Here is a 22,253-nt window from a genome sequence, read left to right on the forward strand (position 1 = left end):
TACATAAAGTAATTAAATACAGAATTCTAATTTGGTTTTAGTCCGTATAATCAGACATCTATTACACGTATACTCTTTGAACAGAAGCTAAACTATATTTAGCATAAGATGGCCATGTATAGATCTAGTACAATGTTATTTAAGCTCCATTCCCATGAGCTATTTGTTAACAAAGGCTCTATTTTTAGTAACTGGCATCAACAAAAAATAAAACATTTATTACAAGATTTCATTAACCAGGCTGAAGATTTTCAGGCATATACAAACATAGCAGTCAATTTTAACCCAGGATTACATTTAACAAAGAAGGATGAGGAATCAACAAGTGTAAATTATTTTATGAAGCACCTACACTCACACTTTGATGATGTAATTAATACCTATTCCCATGATAGGAGCAATTTTATACGTACCAGTGACCTTATGGCCTTGAACTTTGAGCTAAAAGTTAACTAGGTCCAGAATTTTGTATGTCATACCTATTATATAAGTTTGATCAATATCCATTCATCCTGCATTAAAATATAATGTACAAAACGTTAGGAAAGATTCTCTATGAACCAGTGACCTTTGGCTCATGACCTTCAAAAGTTAATCAGGTCTAACTAGTCCTTTGTAAGTAGTACCTGTTGTACAAGCTTAAACACTATCCATCCAACCAAACTTAAGATATTCTGTACACAAGATTGGGGTTGTGCGTTGCTTCGCAGTAGGTGGAATAAACACGACAACTAATTCGCGTAATATGATAGCTGAACAATAATTTGTATTGAACGCTGGCGACATCTACACTCAAGATTAGTATGATTATTACGAAAAACACATTTCTTTACAAAATCCTTTAAAAGTTGACGTCACAGCACAGAATTCTTAGCAATGGAAAGTATAAAGATTTTAGTTATAAACTACAATATTTTATAAACATGACGAATTAACAAAATAATTGAATTCTAAACATTTAAACCATCTACTGGAGGAGTGACGATTAACATATCATAATTATAACAGAATACAATGGAGATGGATACAGCTATAGAATTGAGCGTTTTATAAATTTCTTTCGCAAAAGTACTAAAACTTAAAAATTACCCACTTAAAATAAAATATAATTTAATAATACTAGAGGGTTTATACTGGAATCACAAGCCATGGTACAATAACACGAAAAGCTTGACCAGATTTATGGCTAACATCAGTCACCGATAAAACACATTTAACTATTGCTAAAATCTATGCGAAATTAATGACTCAGTACAACAGTGAATGTCATAATGATCACCTTTCTTAAACTAGCTGGAGTACCCGTCCTCTGGACGGAAGTTATGTAAATTCATGATCAATGAAAGATTATCTTAGAACATGAAAATCTGCTTCCCTCATATGTAATTGTAAAAAACGCAAAAGCGCCCATAAAACACACATAAGATTTTTCATGACAAAATGTTAGGCGAAAGACCGATCTAATTAAATTACGATTATAAAAAGTAATGAGCTTAAAATGTATTTTTTTTTTCGTCCGATTGGCATTGAAGTTGTGATTTAAAAGGCATAATATTCAGCAATAAATATCTGATTAATCGTTTGGAATCATATTTTGAACTAATGAACGAAAACTTTATCTTGAAAGAAAAAAAAGAATAATATGTAATGTACAACGTTCTCTATAGAAAATAATAAATTATTAAAGGTCTGTTAAAAAATAATTAGTTACTAATTACCCTTAACATACTCAACTAGTCAATCTCTATATATAACGAACAAAATTCTGTATCTGTCTGTTTGCCCGTTATGTAACCACTCCAAGGTCGCTGGGCCAATCTCAAACAAACTTTGTGAGATGAGAGTTTGGAAAAAGGGGCGTGTCAATGAGAGTTAACAACCCCCTACACTTCCCATTATTGTTGGTGTTGAGCATTTATTATATTTGACGTAAGTTAATGTTAACTACATTCATAGATAGCGCCATGTCCTTACAACAAAAAACAAACATTTTCTATAGCACAACATACACACACTGTGGGGGAGTGGGCTCATAGAGTGTGCTAGCACTCTCTACGGAGGATTGTTTGTTTTTTGAATTTCGCGCATAGCTACACGAGAGCTATCTGCGCTAGCCGTCCCTAATTTAGCAGTGTAAGACTAGAGGGAGGGCAGCTAGTCATCACCACCCACCGCCAACTCTTGGGCTACTCTTTTACCAACGAATAGTGGGATTGACCGTCACATTATAACGCCCCCACGGCTGAAAGGGCGAGCATGTTTGGTGGGACGGGGATTCGAACCCGCGACCTGCAGATTGCGAGTCGAGCGCCCTAACCACCTGGCCATGCCGGGCCTCTACGGAGGAATGCAATGAGAAGAAAAATGGTCACCGCAATTGCAATAATACATAAGCACAGCTGAAGTTTCTACTCCAAAAGCCACCATAAGGTGGATATAATGAGCCGTTTCTTGAGTTATACCCACTTCCTACTTTGACCCGTGACCTTTTAACTTCTATAGCCAATTACCGCCAATCAATTATTCACGTAAAACTCTGTGGAAGGACACTAAGGGTTGGGTGTTGAAATCGGGTAACAGAAAGCACCCCTACCTCCACTACTTTGGCTGCTACCTGTTCCTACAAAGTCATCCTGACCATTGCACAGTAGATACTATGTTTTAAGTATAAACATATAGAGTTATTAAAGCTTATACAAAACTTTTGGTGAGGTAATAGTAGATACTGTGATAATATGTTATGTTATAAATAAATTGTATGAAAGTTAGGATATTTGTTATTTTCCATAGCATCCACCCCCACATATTTTTTCAAGTTCATAACCCGGACAAAGGACAGGTACCTCAGCGTGTAATATATAAAATTACAAATAAATAAATTAATATATATATGTAATTCGTATTTTCAGTAATATCAGAAAATGTACTTGAGCAAGACTGTTTTTAAATATACATATTTGCAAACTGAAAAATTATGTTTAAAAAAAATTTAAACAACTGTTTAAGAGAGTTTGACTAAATATGGCGAAAGTATTTACAGTCGTCAACAGACCATTTGGTAACAAAGGTAAAAATGCAGATAAAAATAAAGTGATCTATAAACATTATTCAGTTTTAAGTACAACACTACTTAATGGGCTATCAGTGCTGTGCCCACCACGCGTATGGAAACTCGGTTTTTAGCGTTATAAACCTACAGATTTACGATGAACTACTGGAGGGTGTGATGACTTTGTCTAACACTGAATGTTGGATTAGATATGTAGATTCTTTTTTATGAGGTTCTTGAATGTGGATGTAATTCTATAATTTGAACTAAGATAAGCCTGAATTCGTAAGATCGCGTGAAAGACGGATACACTGCGTTTGGAGGAATTTAATACTAGTCCATTTTCTTTCGGCTATTGTTACTTACTTGAGGATGAGATGAGTTGTTGCCTCTCTCCGTCCGGATTAAGTTTCTTCTTGAGTATTGACGTCATTTCCTGTTGTTTCTTTTCTCCGGAACCTACATACGAAATAGAAGTGGGTGATCGATAATTTGACTGAAAGGTTCTGGTACAGACATACTTGTAGTTTTATCCTCCTTCCTTTTCAACAAAAACAGAACAAGAAAACTGCTAAACGTTTCATCCAAAAATCAAGACAAACTCTTTCCTAGAACTAGCGTCTCAAGAGCTCCTCAACTGTCTATTTGCTACATGACTTTTATATCTGATCAGGAACTGGGAAGGGATATTACAAGACCAGATTTTCCAGCACACTATAAAAATAAAAACTACACCGCTAACGCAAAATTTAATGTATGTGTGATGATAAGCAATGTATGTTTGGATATAACTTTTTATGCTGAAATGTAATTTCTATTAAAAGTTTTATCTATTATATCATATTTTTACATTTTTGATAGGGGATTGTTTTAATTGTTTTAGCGCAAATCTACACAATAATCTATCTGCACTCCGTCCACTGTGGGGAATCGAACCCCGAATTTTAGCGCTATAAGTTTACCCATCGCTGACCCACTGGAATATCTTGGTGTGGAAATGTACACACATTCCTCTTCATTTGATGCACGTTTAACATACAACTTATATTTTTTAGCAGCCACCATTTTTTTTTACCTTTTAAATCCAAAGCAGCATAATAGGTCATCTGCGTTGTGCTTACCGCAGGGCTCGAATCCCGAATTTTTAAAACTAAAAGGTACCCAAGCTTACCGCCGAGACATCATGGGGCTATACATATACACATTCTTTGTGGAAATAAAACGTTAATGATACTAATATAAAAAATATTTATGCAAAATGATTACTGTATATTACTTATAGCGTCATTTCATTTCCAAATGCATCATGTATTAGAATTTGTTTTGGTATGAAACTCGAACACGCTTGTATCAGCTCCTTCTGTAAATCCGATAAATTTTGTGGCCACGAGATCATTATCTTATAAGCAATATTTTATTGGCAACAACGCACTTAAGAGATTGGATTAAGGTGAGATATTGTTTTAATCTCACTTGAGGCCGAGTATTTATGACGTGATTACAGAAAGATCCAGCTGTACCAAATACATATTTAAGAAACAAGTCTTCAGTGATCACATGAATTTCGCAGAACATTCTTAAGACGCGTATATTGGTGGAGTTCTTCATTTTATCTTCATAGTAATTTAATATATGCAAAACAAAAATCAGTTTAATAAAAGTAGAAGGCACATTGCCTCTCAGTAAGCATATTTAACATAACGTACCGTGTAAAGAAATGTGGGTGTCTGAACTCTATAGATGTATGGTCGAACGAAACCCTTTGAGAAGATAATTTAAATATAATTGGCCCTTTCCTAGTGCATGTCTGTGCTTACAAGACTGTATGTAATATAAATTATAAGCAACATCTCCGCTGCCGACTTTGTAAACTGGAATATAGCATAGATAAGTAAGAGATTCGTTATTCTATCAAGCGTAACTACCTTCACTACCAATTTGTCTAATTTGCTGTCAGTTTAAATATTTTTTCGCTCTTTATAATAACGATAAAGATACCGTTATCTTATCTTCAAGTGGTTTGTTAAGGAACTCAACATGGTTAATAATATACTTCAACCTTTAATTATATATATGTTGAAGAAAAATACAAATTCAACTAACAACAAGATTTCAATGAATTCTGGAGCTCTGCAGAGTGAAAGTTTTGAATCTAAGTTTGATTTAGAAGTAAAAACAAAACAATTTACAATCAATATTTATAATAATATATAACATATTGCTTGAATATAGGCAGAACAGAAGAAAAAGTCTGATTTTGTTTAATAAAGATATATGTATATAATATGGAAGTCCCAATATGTCGGTATATGCACCTACAAAAAAAAACAAAGAAAATAAAACGAAATTTATTACAACTTTGTAGCGCCACCTATACCACTGTTAAGAAAATACTACCTTAACTGTTATATAAGCATACTGAAAAATTATTGTTTTCGTTTTGTTTGAAGTTAAGCACAAAGCTACACAATGGGCTATATGTGCTCTGGCCACCTCTGGTATCAAAACCCGGTTTCTAGCTATGCAAGTCCACAGACATACCGCTGTGCCACTGGGGGACTGAAACATTTAAATGATGAATTCACGTTAAAAGTTAACTTAAATGTCAAGTGTATAAATTCTTGATTTTATGAAACAAAGTAACGAAATTCCCTTAGTATAACAATGTTCGAAAAGTAACAAATACCTGGATGGTAACTTGAGTTTCTCGTCTTTATTAGGGTTATTTAAAATAAACAAAAACTTTATAGCCGTATTAAACTCCATCTCCATAAGCACCATTCTATTTATGTGTAAAATATCAAGTTTTCAAATTTCTTTGAACCACTTCAAATTCGAATTTTCTCCGCTTGGTGATCATTCCTTACGCTAAAAACTGAACCAATAAATATTTGCATGCTGGTTGAAAACGTTTTTTTTTTTGGTTTCTTGGTGATGCAAGTCGTACATAAACTCGAATTCAGAAAATATATGACAAAATCCGAAATCTCTATATAAGAAATGATGAACACGAGATACAGGTGAATTGTTTTTAAACCTAGAAATATATTAGTTTTCCTGATCATTTTTTTTTGTTACCATGGTAACTATACAATAACATCAAGACTTGCAAAGATGTACTAGGCGTTTAATAATGAGCTCACATATTACGCCTGTCCTACGTAGCTCCACGTAAGGGACAGTACACGTAAATGTTATTAACATACAAGTGCAAACTTACTAATATCAGTGCATATATTTGCGCCTTTCGAACAGGCGAGGCGGAAGCCTTGTAAATTACAATGTCATTACCACGTGTCGCCACTGAGGTCGCTCGTTAATTACAACGAGGGATTTTACGAACTGCTTATTTAATGTTCACACAATGTCTTTGCGCGACGCCAATGGTGTATTTCTTGCTACGAATCTCTGTGCTATACTGTTCTATGTTTATAAGAAAAACAGTTAATGACATAATCACGATATAATTACACATTAACTAGTGGGAACCGTTAAGAATAGACTGAGCGAACTTGATCCAGTGATCCACGTTTTCATAGTGAGACATCTACTTTTCACACGTAATTCAAATCACTAACGTTCTTGTTTCAACCGAGTTAATTGCATTAAATAACCAGACCATCCATAGATTTTATAAGTTTCAACACAGCTGAAACTGTTAAAAAATTGAATTAAATAGAAGAAAAAGAGCCCAAATTATTGCTTTAAATGAGAATATGAAAAAATTAATAGTATGTAGCTAAAAAAAGTAGTGTTTTGAAGAGTTTGATTCCACAAAAAACATTAGTATGTGTAGAACCAGTATTTCAAGTCTACTAAGAAGAAAGGATATCGAAGGAAAACATCCAGACAGGATACACCAACAGCTGCAGAAATTCTGAATACACATGGAGTTACAATCACCAACAGAAGTGGAAATTCAGAATACAAATGTAGTTAGAAGATCAACAGCAGCAGGAATTCATCTTTGAAATTACCAGTGTAGTGATAAAAAAGATACTGTCCTGATGAATAAGAGGAAAGAGCTGGTGATGTTAAAATTATGAAATGATCAGTTCAAAGTTCCGATGCTAATTAAATAAAACTTTGTGTTACCAGTAAAAAGTAATATTGGGAGAATGTGCAGCATAATTGGAAGGAAATATCTGTTGACAGTCTGGAAAAACTTGAGGTATCCATGCTTTCTTGTAATTTCATATAGTTAGGCAAGAGAATGACAATAATTATGCAATTTGTTAAGATTCAAAATAAGCTTTTTATACTTAATAGTGTAATACTGTGCATAAGATGCAAACCAAAATAGTAATTTAAAACCAAAGAAGAAACACAAGTTTGTGAATACACAGATGCTGGCACACCTAGTGACAAGTTAAGGAACTAAATTTTTTTTAATCATCAAGTTATCAGGAGATATGTACCCTGTCCTTGAGAAATTGTTCCAGAGAAGTAAAGATTAGACTGACTCAAAGATTTCTGGTAGAGGCTTTTGATTGGTGATCCTTTAAAATTTGCTGAATTCTGTTCTTTTGATTGGTCCTTCTTGGGGTTCTTAGCCTTGGTTAGAAAATTCTCTGGTGATGCCAAAGGTGGAGCTGTAGGTGATTCCACACTGTGAAGACACAAATGATATATTTTGTTTTAAGAAGAACTTTAACATAAATATGTGATGTGCAATTAAGAATAGTAATAATCTAAAATGATATATATTGTAAAATTCTGAATCTTATCAAAATCTACAGTAACAGTTGCATTCGGCTTAGATTAATGACAATAAAATCTTCAAGTTATGTTCGAATATTAAACCTTCATTTAACACACACATACTGAGTTTTTCATCTCCCCCAGCATGTTCTTATAAAAGGATATTATTAAAATTATCCCTAATGTCAATTTATTCCCATAGCTTTGTCATCTCACTAAAAACTTATCAGAACTTAAAATGTAACAAATAGATATTTCACAGAATAATCAACTTTGACTAGGACTGAAATAAAATGGAAAAAGCGTAAGCAATGTTACTGCTGCCCAAATTGTACTATAATCACTTATCAAATTGGAAAAACATGTAATCTTTACCAATAACATCACTTTTGGTTAGAAATATACCATTACTTACCACTGGCACAGAAAAAAAAAGTTAGTTGAGTTATATCTACTTACATACTACATTGTAACCATTTTATGACAAACTGAAATATATATATAAAAGAGGTTGTATTTATATACCTATAGATTATACATCACAGTAAAAGTGACACGATTTCTGACAGAAAATGCTATTACTTATTTTCTGTTGTAAACATTTAGCACGTTCCTGCAATAAAAAAATCAACATTCATGTAAAACAAATCTAGTTCCAAGAATCAAAGGAGTATCTAAGAATCGAATATGTGCTTTATTAGAACCAATCAGGTCATTTTATGTTCAGCCACCTCCAGCATGAAACATCCCTCTCATGTTACAAGGTATCATAATAAACACAACATATATGATACTGTGAATATCTAGGTGATACTAAGGTAAGGACACAAAACAATCACCATATTTGTTTCTAAGTACAATGTATGATATCATAAAAACTCAAAGTTAACTATACTAACACTCATAAGAACAATTTTACCAATTTATTTAGAATATCCCAAAGACATTCAGTAAGTGTATTGCAATTTAATAATTAAAGACAGACAAGAGAACTATGGTGAAAATGTAGTGTTGTCAATATGTAACTCTTACCATCGGTCAGCTTCAACTGTGACACCAAGAGATTCCACTTGTAACACGGTGTTACGGGCTTGGTTCACATAGAATGGATCTGGTGATGGGTGTCCTTCGGCTCTACAGAACGAGGAATTCAGGGTAATAAAGAAAGTTGTGGAAAATAAAGTTAATTATATAACTTAAATATGATGAATGTTCTTACTTTCTCGAGCTCAGGACCCGCAGTAACAGAAAGGTTAAATGAAATAAAAGAAAACAAGTTGTAACCATCAAACATGATAGATGTTCTTTTGTTACAGTAAACTCATTGTAAGAGAAAATGTACGAAAAACAAAATTAGGTAAAACAAGACAATTGTATGTTTCATAAATACATCATTTATTCACGACCATGGTTTTGCCAGTAAAGATGTCTTCATCTGTAATTATGGAGTTTCACCAAGTACCGATAGTTTCAAGTATCAATTATCCAAAAAGTCAACATAATAAACAGTATCAATTAAACATAACAGATGTTCTTTTGCTCATGACAGTAAAAATCTGTTACAAAAGAAAATGTTAAATTGTAACAAACATATATTTTTATAGTGTAACAGATAAAACCAGGCTAGATTGTGTCAACTAAACATGATGGACATTCTCTTGCTACAGCAGATAAACTCCGAGATATGAGAAAATGTTTATAGGGTAACAAACAGAAACGAGATAGATCGTGTCAAGTAAACATGATGGACATTCTTTCACTATGGTAGATAATCTCAGTAGTATGAGAAAAAGTATATATGGTAAGAAGCAGAAAAACGATTTTAGCAACAACATGTTATGATAGTAAACAATAAGTCAACTCTCAGTAGAAAACAACATTCTTCACAAAGGAAGATGAAATAGCAGATATAATCTCTGAAAAAATATAAACTTATCGACTCATTTTACCCATTTTTGGAAGTTTCTATTTCAGAGATCAGGTATGCATTTAACACTTTACTGAACCAAACTGTACTTTGCCTCATACCTATTGCTTTGTTCATAAGGTACTGGGGCATACAATCTATCCTTCTAAAGTTGCCCTCTGGTGGCTCCTCTGTAAGTTAGAGAGCTTATAATGCTAGGAAACATGCTTTGATACCCATGGTGGACAAACCACAGATAGCTAATTGTGTATCTTTGTGATTAACAACAAACAGATCTAAACCCACTTTTCTAATTTGTCTGTTAGGTTAAAGTTAACTACCATACAGATTAAACGTTAAACAAACACACGTATCTCTTTGTTATATGATACATTATTATAATTATTACCTCATCTGAAAATTATCAATTACCTGTTGTTATATGGATGATATAAAAGTTATTTCTGTCAACTGTCTTCCCCTGTCACAGTTTATCATTCTGTCAACAGAGGCAGAATATTGAAGAAAAATAAAGCTTGTTATTTTACTTCAATAATCATATCGTTATTCAACAAGTTGTTGTTGTTGTTTTAGTACAAAATTACATAATGGGAATCGAACTCTGGATTTTAGCGTTATAAATCCGTAATCTTACTGCTAACTCACATGGGGGATAGGTGATGACGGATATTTGACAAACCATCCCTTCACTGTATTACACAAATTATATTAACTGAGAATCTGGTTGTTAACAAACGGGATAATAACTCGAAATATATCGGTCATAAGCATTAAACGAACTTTCGAGCTTATAATGGCGCGTAAATAGTACATTAAAGAAACGAGGAGGTACTGGTTGCACTGCATGTTCCCAATCAGCATAACGGCCTGTTCTGTGTCATAAACTGTAAATTTTGAAACAACAACATAAAAAAAAAGAACTTATGAAAAAACAACATTCTTTTAACCTTCAACACAACTGGTCCAAATGGTTTATTTTGCTAAAAACAAGGAAACAACTGAACAAAAATGGTTCGTAACAGAAGCTAACGTCCAGCAGCAGGAAGCATAAAAGGCGAGAAATGCAGCAAAACACGAACTTTAAATATGCACAAACAGAAAGATAGAATAAAATTAAAATTGTAAGAGAACATAAGCATTTTTATCTTTCTCAACGAAAAAACAAAACACATTAATGCAAAGCATGCAGACAATATTTAAAGTTCCAAAGGTATTGTGGATTCAGTACACGTAGTCTGCTACAATGCTATGCCTTGCGTTCTGATAACTTTAATAACCACAATGACATGATTTATTTTTCTTTCGTAAAGCACAAAGCTACACCATGGGCTATCTGTGTTTTGCCCACAGCGGGTAACGATACCCGATTTTTAGCATTATAAATTCTCAGACTTACCGCTGAGCCACTAGGGGGACGGCATGAAAAGGTTAAATAACTATGTTTTGCCTCAAGACGAAAATCGATATTCAATCACTTAAAATAGTTGGTGAAGAAAATAAGATCTAAGTCACGAAAGGATTAATTGGTATTCGTATAAATTTATACAACATTTATAAAACGTTGGAGGAAAAACGAAAAAAAAAGGGGGAGTGTCGGACAAGTTTGACAGCAAAATGTTGTGTCAGACAGTTTATCACTGCTAATACCAGCTGTTGCTCAGCGCACTTTCATTAATAATTCACATCTCAAGGGGAGAAGCCCAAGAACCACAGTTCACGCTCGACTCCAACCACAGTAATTAATGATATGTTTCATATAACATCTTCGTGTGAAAACGCTCAAAGTTCATCTGTTCGTGACATTTACCGTTCTTAATTTCTAAAATGGCTACCCGTGTAATAAACTTGATGGGTTAAAAAAACAAAAACAATATGAAACATGATTATAAACAGTGTTTTTTCATGTCCATGGTGCAAAATTAAAAACACCGTAAAGTTCGTTACAATATGTGTAAGAAATATAACGTTTTTAAATTTACAAATTGCTAAACTTTGTATCCCAGGCGAGAAGCAAGCTCTATATGGAATTGCACAAAACATACAAATAAACTTTTATTACGATTCAAGAGCACCTCAATTATATTAATTTTTCTATAACAGCGCTCCTTTAGATTAACTCTTGGAACTAAGCTGATGACGGCCATGTTGGAAGTCAAGGCAAACCTCTACGTTTGGAACACAGGCGCCGAGAATGACAAATTCGAGGGGACAGCTAATATTCAAAGCAAGATTAGACTTGTACAAAGTTGTGAGTGAAGTGTAGAGGGTTACCAAATACACAGGTAAAATAGCAATTTAAATCTTCCAAAACAACTATTCAAGACAAATATTAATGTTGATAGGTTTACAAAAAAAATGTTTCCTCGGGAATAGACGATGGACGGCATCCACCCACGTCTACCCTTGAGTTTAAATATTGAACTAACGAAAGTATTTCTGTTGGAGGTCCTGATCTGTACGTCATCACTAATGATATTTGAATTTTGTGCGTTACAAGGACGAGATTCTAGCAACCATGTCAAGCCTTTCTTCTTCTCCACAGTGCAGTACCATCACTGTCCAGCTTACAAGAACTGCTGCGAGAATAAATTGGTCAGTATTTTTACCAGACATCAACCTTAGAAAACCCATCCTTGGCAGATTTAATGACATCAGTTGGACCCCTTTACGGCCTTAATTACAAGAGACACTGGAACAAGTTAACACCCCCCCCCAAAAAAAACAACAACAAACAAACAAACAAAACAGTAATGAAATACTCCAGTTTTTCATGAAAGTTTCGTTAAGATTACTGGTTGTGTAACTCCTATTATCTGAATCGAGGTGTTGCTACAGGCACTCCAGAAGGAGGATGTTGTTGCCTAGCAGTTCCATGTTCATAGCTTGGTGTGTTATGGTTTAGCATTCAAAAATAATAAATTTCACTTTATCTTTTACTTTTAAGAATTACAGTTTATCTACTTGCTTTACAGAATTCGACAATTTGTTGATTTCTCATGTTATACCAGTTCGTTTTGAACATATTGGGGCTTCTAGAAGAAGCACCCAATAAACTATGGAAATGGATAGTTTGCTGAAGAACCTGTTTCTTCTACATCATCTCTTCAAATTTTGTGTCACAACTTATAGAACACCCAATGTACTGTGTCACAGCTCACCCTCTAAATACACTTTGGCTCCTATATTTGAAATTTCAACATATTGAGTCATACCTACCTGACTGAACAACTTTCAGCTTCTAGGAAACAACGTATTGTGTCCCAAATCACCTGTTTGAACAATCTTTGTCTCCTAGAAGAACATTCAACATATTGTGTCATACCTACCTGACTGAACAACCTTCAGCTTCTAGGAAACAGCGTATTGTGTCACAAATCACCTGTCTGAACAACCTTTGTCTCCTAGAAGAGCATTCAACATATTGTGTCATACCTACCTGACTGAACAACCTTCAGCTTCTAGGAAACAACGTATTGTGTCACAAATCACCTGTCTGAACAACCTTTGTCTCCTATAAGAACATTCAACATATTGTGTCATACCTACCTGACTGAACAACCTTCAGCTTCTAGGAAACAGCGTATTGTGTCACAAATCACCTGTCTGAACAACCTTTGTCTCCTAGAAGAACATTCAACATATTGTGTCAAACATACCTGACTGCACAACCTCCAGCTTCTAGAAGAACACCCAGTAAGCTATGTCGCTGTAACATAAAAACAAATATAGCTCAAAATATTGAAACATTATCTAATCACATAAATTCAGATAACCAGGTTATGTTTTACGGCTGAATATCTAAGGCAAAAGTTAAGTACCATGTAAATACGAATGTAGGTTTACGATTTTTTCAAAAATTGTTCGTAAACGCTTAGTGAGTGTAAATACTCATGGTTGTACTACAACAACAATTCACTTCCTCAGTTTTAAGTACACGACAAAATAAATTGTTCTTGTTTCCCCAAAGTACATGTGGTTGTGATTAATAAAGAGATACATTGTATTGTTTTACCGCATGTTTGTATCTATAAGATACATGTGTATCTTAAGTACATAGAGTGATAGCGAGATTTATGCTCAGAATTCATTTAATTTGGACTAGAGTTATTATTTTAATTTCATTATATTATGCGCGTGAGAAAATGGTTAAACATAAACAAAAGCCATTTTTTATTTTCATCTGCATAACTTTTTTAACTACTAACCAGAGGGAAAGGAAACTAGTAGCACCCTACCAACCACGTTAAGGGATTGCCTGTCACTCTTATAATGCAACCATGGCTTAAAGTGGGAGAAATATTTTGTGGTATCCCAAAGATTCGAAACCGGCTCATCAACTCCGAAATCCAGAGATCTACCACAGGGTCAACCCGTAGTCAACCACTTTTATATGCACACTGTATACATTGTACATTAATTTTAAAACTGAGCAGTCAACATCCCATAGAATTAAGAACAATCTTCTTTTATCTAATCAATATCATTTCTTGAGTTCCCTTTGGTTTTATCCAGTTTCCTGAATGAGCTTTAAAACTTTCTTACATATTTTAAATAATTTACTTTGTATTCTTCTAAACACCTGAACAATGTACATCATATTTAAATAAATAACTACGGTGCCCTTTAGTTTAGCGTTGTTATTTCATTGAACTATATTTCATTTAGCCTTGTTGCTGTTGTAAAATAATGTTTCAAGCTAGCCTTGGTTAATCCCATTGGTTACTATGAAGACACACTACTTGAACACGTGCTTTTTGGAGTTTACTTATCAAAACTCGTAGATCCTGTTAAGCCTAACGAAGAGTAGTTAAAATGTTCTATGAATAAAGCTATTTTAGATTTTAATTCAAGGTTGTGTCATTACAGTCTTACATAAGACTATCTATTTTAACATTGCAAGTTGTACGAGTTCTTTATACTTGTATTTGTGGCAAGACTGTTAAGGCTATCCACCACCATCCCTAATTTTGAACTATTTACCAGAGGGAAAGCAGCCAATCAGCAACTCTCTACTACCCACCATCCATGTTAAGGGATTGATTGTCACTTTTATAATGCACCCATAGCTTAAAATGACAGCATATCCCTCTTGGTTTAACCGAAAATAAGCTATGTATATCTAGACAGGTCTAACACGACTTGTTTTCCTATTTGAATGTGTTTCATTTCCTATTTCCAACTTCTAGTTACTCAAAGCGCCTCTTATTTAGAATGGAACATTAGAACATTTTGGTTACAAACAATTAAGCCAGTGGGATTGGAATTATGAACCTGAGCAGCCCTTTCTGCGCACGTGGGCCAAACAGCTGTTGGTGACAGACCCCTAGCTAGATTCAGGAATAAGCTACCATTATTTTGCAACTACAGCCTAGCCAGCCAGCCAGCAACATTCATCATCACCAGATTAATGGGACTGACTGCAAGTTTGTAATGCGCGTTCAGTTGCGAATCGAAAAGTTTCGAACCATGAATTCGCAAGCCGCCATGCTAAACACTAGGTACACCCAGCCTATTCAACACTATACATTATAAGGGTTTTCTGTATATTCTTGAAGGTTGTCTTTGATTAGATTGTGTCATAAAAATAAAGAATATTTAAACGTGTCGTAAGTCTTATAAAAACAAACTGGAGTTATTAGTTTCCATTAAAAACCCTGTTTAAAGTCTAACTTACACAGTGTTGGTGACCATGTTTTCAGGTTATTTTCATAATACAAGTTAACTCACTTGGGTTTTGATTAAAATATACTAAAAAACTGTAGATTAGTCGTAATATTCGTGAAAGTATTGTCAGTTTCTTATGCTTTTGTTTCGTAAACTACGAAAAGGCATACGAGGTTTGTAGTTTAAATAATAAATCTAATGCGTGTGTCGTTATTTAATGGTAGCTTAACATCATACGAAGGTCACCCTACGACATGCTAACAGATTATGTAGGTCATACTTATCTGACTGTAGTAATGGAATAGGTCCTGAATCCATTATTTCATGTTAGTTTACATGTATTATTATTATTCCATGTATGTAGCGAGAAACTCTGAAATATTAAAAATACATAAACGTGCGTCAGCTGTGTGAAACTAGAAAAGGAGTGTGGGGGGGGGGTATCCACAGGTTCCTGTTTCAAGTTCTTGAGATAAAAATCAACATAAGCCTACAGCTGCGCTGACCTATACAGTAAACAAATCAGTTGTGATCATGCTGTAAATTGTAAGTCAGTGAACATGCACACTGACATAGTGTAAAACTTTAGGTTCGATATTTTCAAGCTGAGCAGCATGTTATGTGACATGTCCAGTTCAGTTGTGTAGTTGGTGTGACATATATCTTAAACTGTATACACAGGTGAATAATGAGGTTTGGGCCAAATGCCTTGGTTTGTTTGATGATAAGCACAAATCTACACTGCCCACAACGAGTATTGAAACCCGGTTTCTAGCGTTCTAAGTCCGCAGACATTCCGTTGTGTCACTGAGGGGGGTCGATCAAATGCTAGCCTATAGTGTAGTTATTGCCATAAAAATTTTGATTTCAACCTTAGCTGCTGTCTATTAAAAACGCTTAAGTTTGTAAGGTGTATACGAGCTAGAATACGTATTACTGCAGTATGTTAAATTCACAATAAACTACTGGTACAGTAACATCGTTATAATGTAATATAAAAACATGTTTTTTTATTTACATATTTTACCTTCACCACAAATTGTGCTACCCTAGGAACAGTCATAATGTAATATAAAAACATGTTTTTTTATTTACATATTTTACCTTCACCACAAATTGTGCTACCCTAGGAACAGTCATAATGTAATATAAAAACATGTTTTTTTATTTACATATTTTACCTTCACCACAAATTGTGCTACCCTAGGAATAAAGTAATACGGGATTTCAATAATTATGTAAAATTAATCATTCAAAAGGTTCAAAATTAATGATACAATAAAACTGTTTCTTTAATAACTGCATAATTACGTGATGTATATCTCGATGTTACGTAACATTATGCCCTTGAACCTGAATGGTTATACAATGTTATTTTACTGTTATTTTTGTGCTATAGGAAATCAATATCAAATATAGCTCAAACGTTCAAAACGTTATGCAATATAAATATACATACAAATCGGGGTTAAATGCGTTATATAGAAACGATTTAGGGGCATCACCACGTCGTTACAGTACATGTCGCCACGTTTGAGCCTGACGACCATGCCCCTTGACAATAGCTATGTAATGTAGTTTCCATTGCAAAAGGCTCTATAGTAAAGCTTTCAGTGTCTATATAATCTATCTAGTGTACAAGGACGACGGATTCCCAATACCGGTTTCAACAGTCCGATCACATCGCAAAGGAATTCACAGGCACTGTGTACAGCGACTTCAACAGTGTGTCTTTCTATGGAATAGTGTGAATACCCGTTTCATTTTCCAGCTGTTTGAAGAATATAACGGTTGAACGGATATTTCGTGAAAGCTACTTGTATACATGTGTGATGCCAGTTTTCCAGACGGAGATCCTTCTTGATTACCTAACCTATATAACAACCAGTGTATGTCACGTCACGCTTGATTTCTCCTGACTACTCAAATAGGAGGAGTCATAAAAGCCAAAACACATTTATCCAGATAGAACAATTCGATTACTGTTTGCCCATTACACTTTTAGTGACGGGGGTGCCGTGAAAGTGTAGTGAGTGTTGGTATAATAAGCCTAAAGTAAAGACTTAGTGTAGGATCAACTAGCCTAGAGCCAAGTGCATAAAATTTATCATAAAAGTAAAAATATCGATTCAATTTTAAACCTAAATCACTTCTGAATTAAGCTATGTTCTGTAATATCACCAACGTTTTTAATAAAAAAAACTCTTTATCAACGGAGACTCTTAATTACGAAATCAACAAATAATTTTCCAGTTTTGTTTATACATTTTATTTTATACATAGACTAACAACAATGTTAGGTTATACTTATGTTGCTAAGCAACATGACATAAAAGCCATTGTTGGAACGTAATGTTACCAAAACGCACTGGCTTTTCTATATATTAGAAGTTGTTAATCTAACTGATTTTAACTAATAATTACTCTATGAATACGCCACAAATTCATTTCCTGAATGATCTTAATTTTGATTGGCTCACAAAGAACTTTACCGACGTTGTAGGAAAAAAAAAGAACATGAATCGATTTGGGGACGGATCGATTTGGGGACCTAGGACCATACAAAAGGGGACCTGCAACAAGTCATATCCCAGCCGTGATAAAGAAAGTGCGACGTCTTGTAACAGGTGAGAATCAATGAACGCAAAGGTTAGTGGCAAAAACCGACCATGTGTCCCAGGCATTAGTACGCAACACTAGCGTACAGGCCTTGAAAAATGACGGGGCAAGTACTACCACCCCCACTTCGTAGTATACCCTAACCTCACATTTCATAGTTAACTGAAATAAATAAATCAAGCTTGACCAAAAAAGAGGCAGAAAAGTGCAGTCGAGGCAGTCGTTCTTATGTACAAGGATATTTACTTCTTGGAAGTTCTAAATCCCCGGTCTAAATACATATTTACATTGTTAATACATAAATATTTTAGCGAAAATGGCTGTTACATACTCTTCTTAAAAGCGATGAATTTTGTGTGGCATCACACTACCTACGAAACGCCTAACATATTGTAAATGTCAAAATATAGCTCTGATAAATTCCGTTCCACCACGACTTTATATCGCCCGTGGTTGTCAAGTATCTTGTTGAATTTTGCATTCAAAATCGCTTTGGTATAACGTACTCAACCCTATACTTATATGCATGCATGTGTGTTTATAATTATTTAAATGCATAAGTTTATTTTGTATTATGCCGTTTTTTACTTAACTCTTTCACTACGACGTTTATAGACAAATAATTCTTCCAGTGCCAGGTATATTTTTAAATACCGAATAAGAAAAAAGTTTTAATATTTCATTACTTATATGTTCCTTGAAATTGGTAAACTTTGGGAAGTTTCAGGAGGAATATTCTTCCTTCCTAGTGGTATATATATATATATATAATTCTAAACTCACATGTGGCTATTATAACAATTTTCAAAGCTATAACAAAGGTTACATAGTGTGTTCCATACAGTAAAAAAAATATACTGCAATGAGTAATGTGTTTCTGATTTCTAAGCTCTAATGGAATTAATTATTACAGTATGTTTTTTATTTGGCACACTTACAAGAGCAACCACTAGGAGAAACCATCGACCATCTGGCTCCCTGAATTCTTCTGTTTCTGCTTCCTGTTGATTGTGGAACCTCCTACTGGGGAAGACCTCACGCCACACCACTAGTTGAGCTACAGGTTCTTGAGCTATAAGGCTTAGCAGCTGATAGTGCAGAACAAACAGGTAAATATCCATCAGGTCCTCTTTGGGAAGATGGTTGCCTAGCAAATAGCCCTACAAAAATGCAGAAAATTCCTTTCTAGTTCATAACAGTTACGTCATATGTTGGTAATCGTTATCCTGCAACTGAGAAATGCAAAAAACAAGATGAACTCACATGACGGATAACCTAAAACTGAAGTAGTGATTAGAACCTTTGAAAAACACACACAATAATACTGTCAGTATCAGAAACAGAGCAGATATACAGTTCAGTAATTGTGTACGCATAAGAACAGTAAGAAATAAGTGACACAGTGGATACATCTAGAGTACGTTATGTGTAAATAACAACCTAAAATATAGTTGGTTACAAAAATACACTAAAGACAGGCAAGGTTTTGGATTTTGTATTTAATACACTCTGATAGTAAACATTTTAAAAGTTACCTTATAGAATACGCAGGATCCCAGGATGCTGTACAGTCTCTGACTATCATATAAGGCTTCAGACTGTAGGGATTAAAAATCAGACACAGGTAAGTAAGACAACACAAGGTATAGATATGTTTTATGTTTACATCTATACACTCATGTTAGAAAAACACGTAGGTTCAAGAAGTCTTGATAGAAATGAATAAAAACCCTATAATCCGAACGCTTTCGAAAGGTGGACCTTTCTTCTTCAGTTTGCCCCTGAAGAAGAAAGATCCACCTTTCGAAAGCGCTTGGGTTACAAGGTTTTTATTCATTTACATCTATACAGACAGCCTAATCACGCATTTCCCGTTTTGTAAGTCCATATTAAGTTTTGAACATTTAGAATTAAACTCAAGTCTTAGGTTTATTATTATGACTACAAATCCATATAATGAAAACCGTTGGAATTTTTATATTTTACGAAAGGTCTTAAATAATCAACATAAAATTGATATTTTCGACATAGCTAATGTGCAATTACACCAGTCATGCTCCAAAAATCAATTAAAACTTACAAAAAACACGTTCCAATCTAAACAATGAGAACGCCTAATTAATCACATTTCTCTTTAATCATCATTGCTTAATTATAGTAGCGCTAAAAGAATTTTTTATTTAGAATTTTTGCCCAACGTCACAAATTTGTTTGTTTGTAATTAAGCACAAAGCTGCACAATGGGCTATCTGTGCCCTGCCCACCACGGGTATCGGAACCCGATTTCTAGCGTTGTAAGTCCGCAGACATGCCGCTGTGCCACTGGGGGGCCCCAACGTCACAAAATGACTTTCTTAACATAAACGTTCCTAATTTTTGCCCCCCTGATTTATCACGTCAGTTGGAAGTACCAACTTCTCTGTCACTGATGTAAGGCAACAATAATTTTTGTAAGATGTGTTACTGCGATCTATTACGATTTCTTTGGCAATCCACCAATTGCCTCATTTGGTTTTTCTTTGGAGCTGAAGGATCTAATCTTAACTAGAAATTCTTCCAGTGACGTTAAGCTAGAGAAAGAAAAAAAACAACAAAAAAAAACTGAAAACGAAAGTCTCTTGAGACTTTTGATAAATTCCACTCCAACGGAGCGTATTTTTTAACCTTATTCGTTAAAGTTTTTTTAGCTCTCTAAAATTAGACTAGATAATACTTCTACTTCTGTCCCCCAGTGACACAGAGGTATGTCTGCTAGAAACAGGGTTTCCATACCCAAGGTGGGCAGAGCACAGATAGCCCATTGTGTAGCTTTGTGCTTAACTAGAAACAAACAAATTCTAATTTTCATTTTTGATATACTAGAAGGAAAGTTGGTAGTCAAAAGCACCAGTCAACTCTTGTACTACCTTTATCCAATGGAATATTGAGATCTGACCATCATCCATATGACGAATCCATGGCTCCAGTGATTAAAATGGATATCGGGAGGAGTGGGTGTATAATGTATATACTGTATATCAGAGAGAAAAAAATCAACAGGTTTTGCTGACAACCAGAATCGTACCACCTACGTGTGATTAGTTAGCTGTTTCAACTCTCCTTGATCCCTTAAATCTGGTGAAGCTCTCCGTAATGATTTTCTTAGCTGGAGGAGGCTAGTCCCACCTTCACTTCAACCATTGCACGGCCATGAGACATGAACCATCTGATTCACAGTCCGGACACGTTAACCAATAAGCCACACTCGACTCACGAAACAAAGTAAGACAAACATGGAAATGATCAAATTGATCATGTGATCTCAGAAAAATCCGTTGAATACTTCGGTACTCTATACATATTAAACTTGAGAAATTGTACAGAACGATCCTGATGATTTGTTTGTTGAATTTTGTGAAAAGCTACCACAGGACTACCTGCGCTAAGCCGTCCCTCATTTTGAAGTGATAGACTAGAGGGAAACAGCTAGTCAATATCACTCACCGCCAACTCTTTAGTAAGAAGTAGTGGGATTGAACCTCACAATATAATGCCCCATGCCTGAAAGAATTAGCAAGTTCACCAACGGGTTTCGATCCCGCGACCAGTAGACTACGAGTAGAGTGCCGTAATTTCCAGAAATACGCTCTTGGACTAGTCGTTAGGCGAAACCTTCAGTAAAAATGAGATTTTTCTACGAAGTATTATGGCAATCTTCTTAGTTTTTTTTTCTTTAACTCTACATAACATTTCTGGACAGATATACACCTCTACTTGAAATTTAAATAAAAAAAAAATTGTAAAAACGATAATTTCATTTATATAAATTTCTGTTTATGAAAGTTATTGAAATTTCCCAAAAGAAGAATTTCGCAGCTTATAATTCATATAGACAATTACTAAGGATTAAAAATCACAAGAAACTCTCCAATAAAGTAATAATTGTGTTTTTTACAGCCAAGCTTATCTACACTGAGTGGTCACAAGTAAATAGACACCTAATTTGTCGTCATTTAACTGATTTATGCTAATTAATTTGTGTTCACAGAGCACTATATAAATGAAAATGGTCCGCACACTAATTATCTTGTGCTACAACATGCCTAGAACTCAAGGTTCTCTCGAATTGTCAGATTTTGTTAGAGGAAGGATAGTTGGTCAAGCAGTCAACTTGGAATAAGTCAGCCGCATATTTCTCAGAATTTAGGAATCCCGCTTTCGACAGTCAACAGAATCATTGTGCAGTTCAGGAAACACGGCAAGGAAACAACTGAGCAGCATCCGGGTCGCCTTGTCCATCGGAGAGAACAAAAA

At 34.6% G+C, this 22,253-nt stretch overlaps 1 protein-coding gene across 1 annotated transcript in view; it reads right to left on the reverse strand.

Annotated features, from left to right (window-relative positions):
• The window catches only part of LOC106457997 (protein inturned-like), a 103,494-nt gene that overhangs the window by 12,677 nt on the left and 68,564 nt on the right, over positions 1-22,253 (reverse strand). Inside the window, exons 10-15 of the mRNA XM_022384116.1 lie at positions 19,496-19,558; positions 18,899-19,120; positions 13,334-13,383; positions 8,783-8,884; positions 7,468-7,658; positions 3,416-3,508 (exon numbers count right to left, since the gene is read on the reverse strand). Of these exons, the coding sequence (XP_022239824.1) occupies positions 3,416-3,508; positions 7,468-7,658; positions 8,783-8,884; positions 13,334-13,383; positions 18,899-19,120; positions 19,496-19,558 (721 nt within the window). The remainder of the gene's footprint in view (positions 1-3,415; positions 3,509-7,467; positions 7,659-8,782; positions 8,885-13,333; positions 13,384-18,898; positions 19,121-19,495; positions 19,559-22,253) is intronic.

Source organism: Limulus polyphemus, unplaced genomic scaffold, assembly GCF_000517525.1.
Source record: "Limulus polyphemus unplaced genomic scaffold, Limulus_polyphemus-2.1.2 Scaffold402, whole genome shotgun sequence".
NCBI lineage: Eukaryota > Metazoa > Arthropoda > Merostomata > Xiphosura > Limulidae > Limulus > Limulus polyphemus.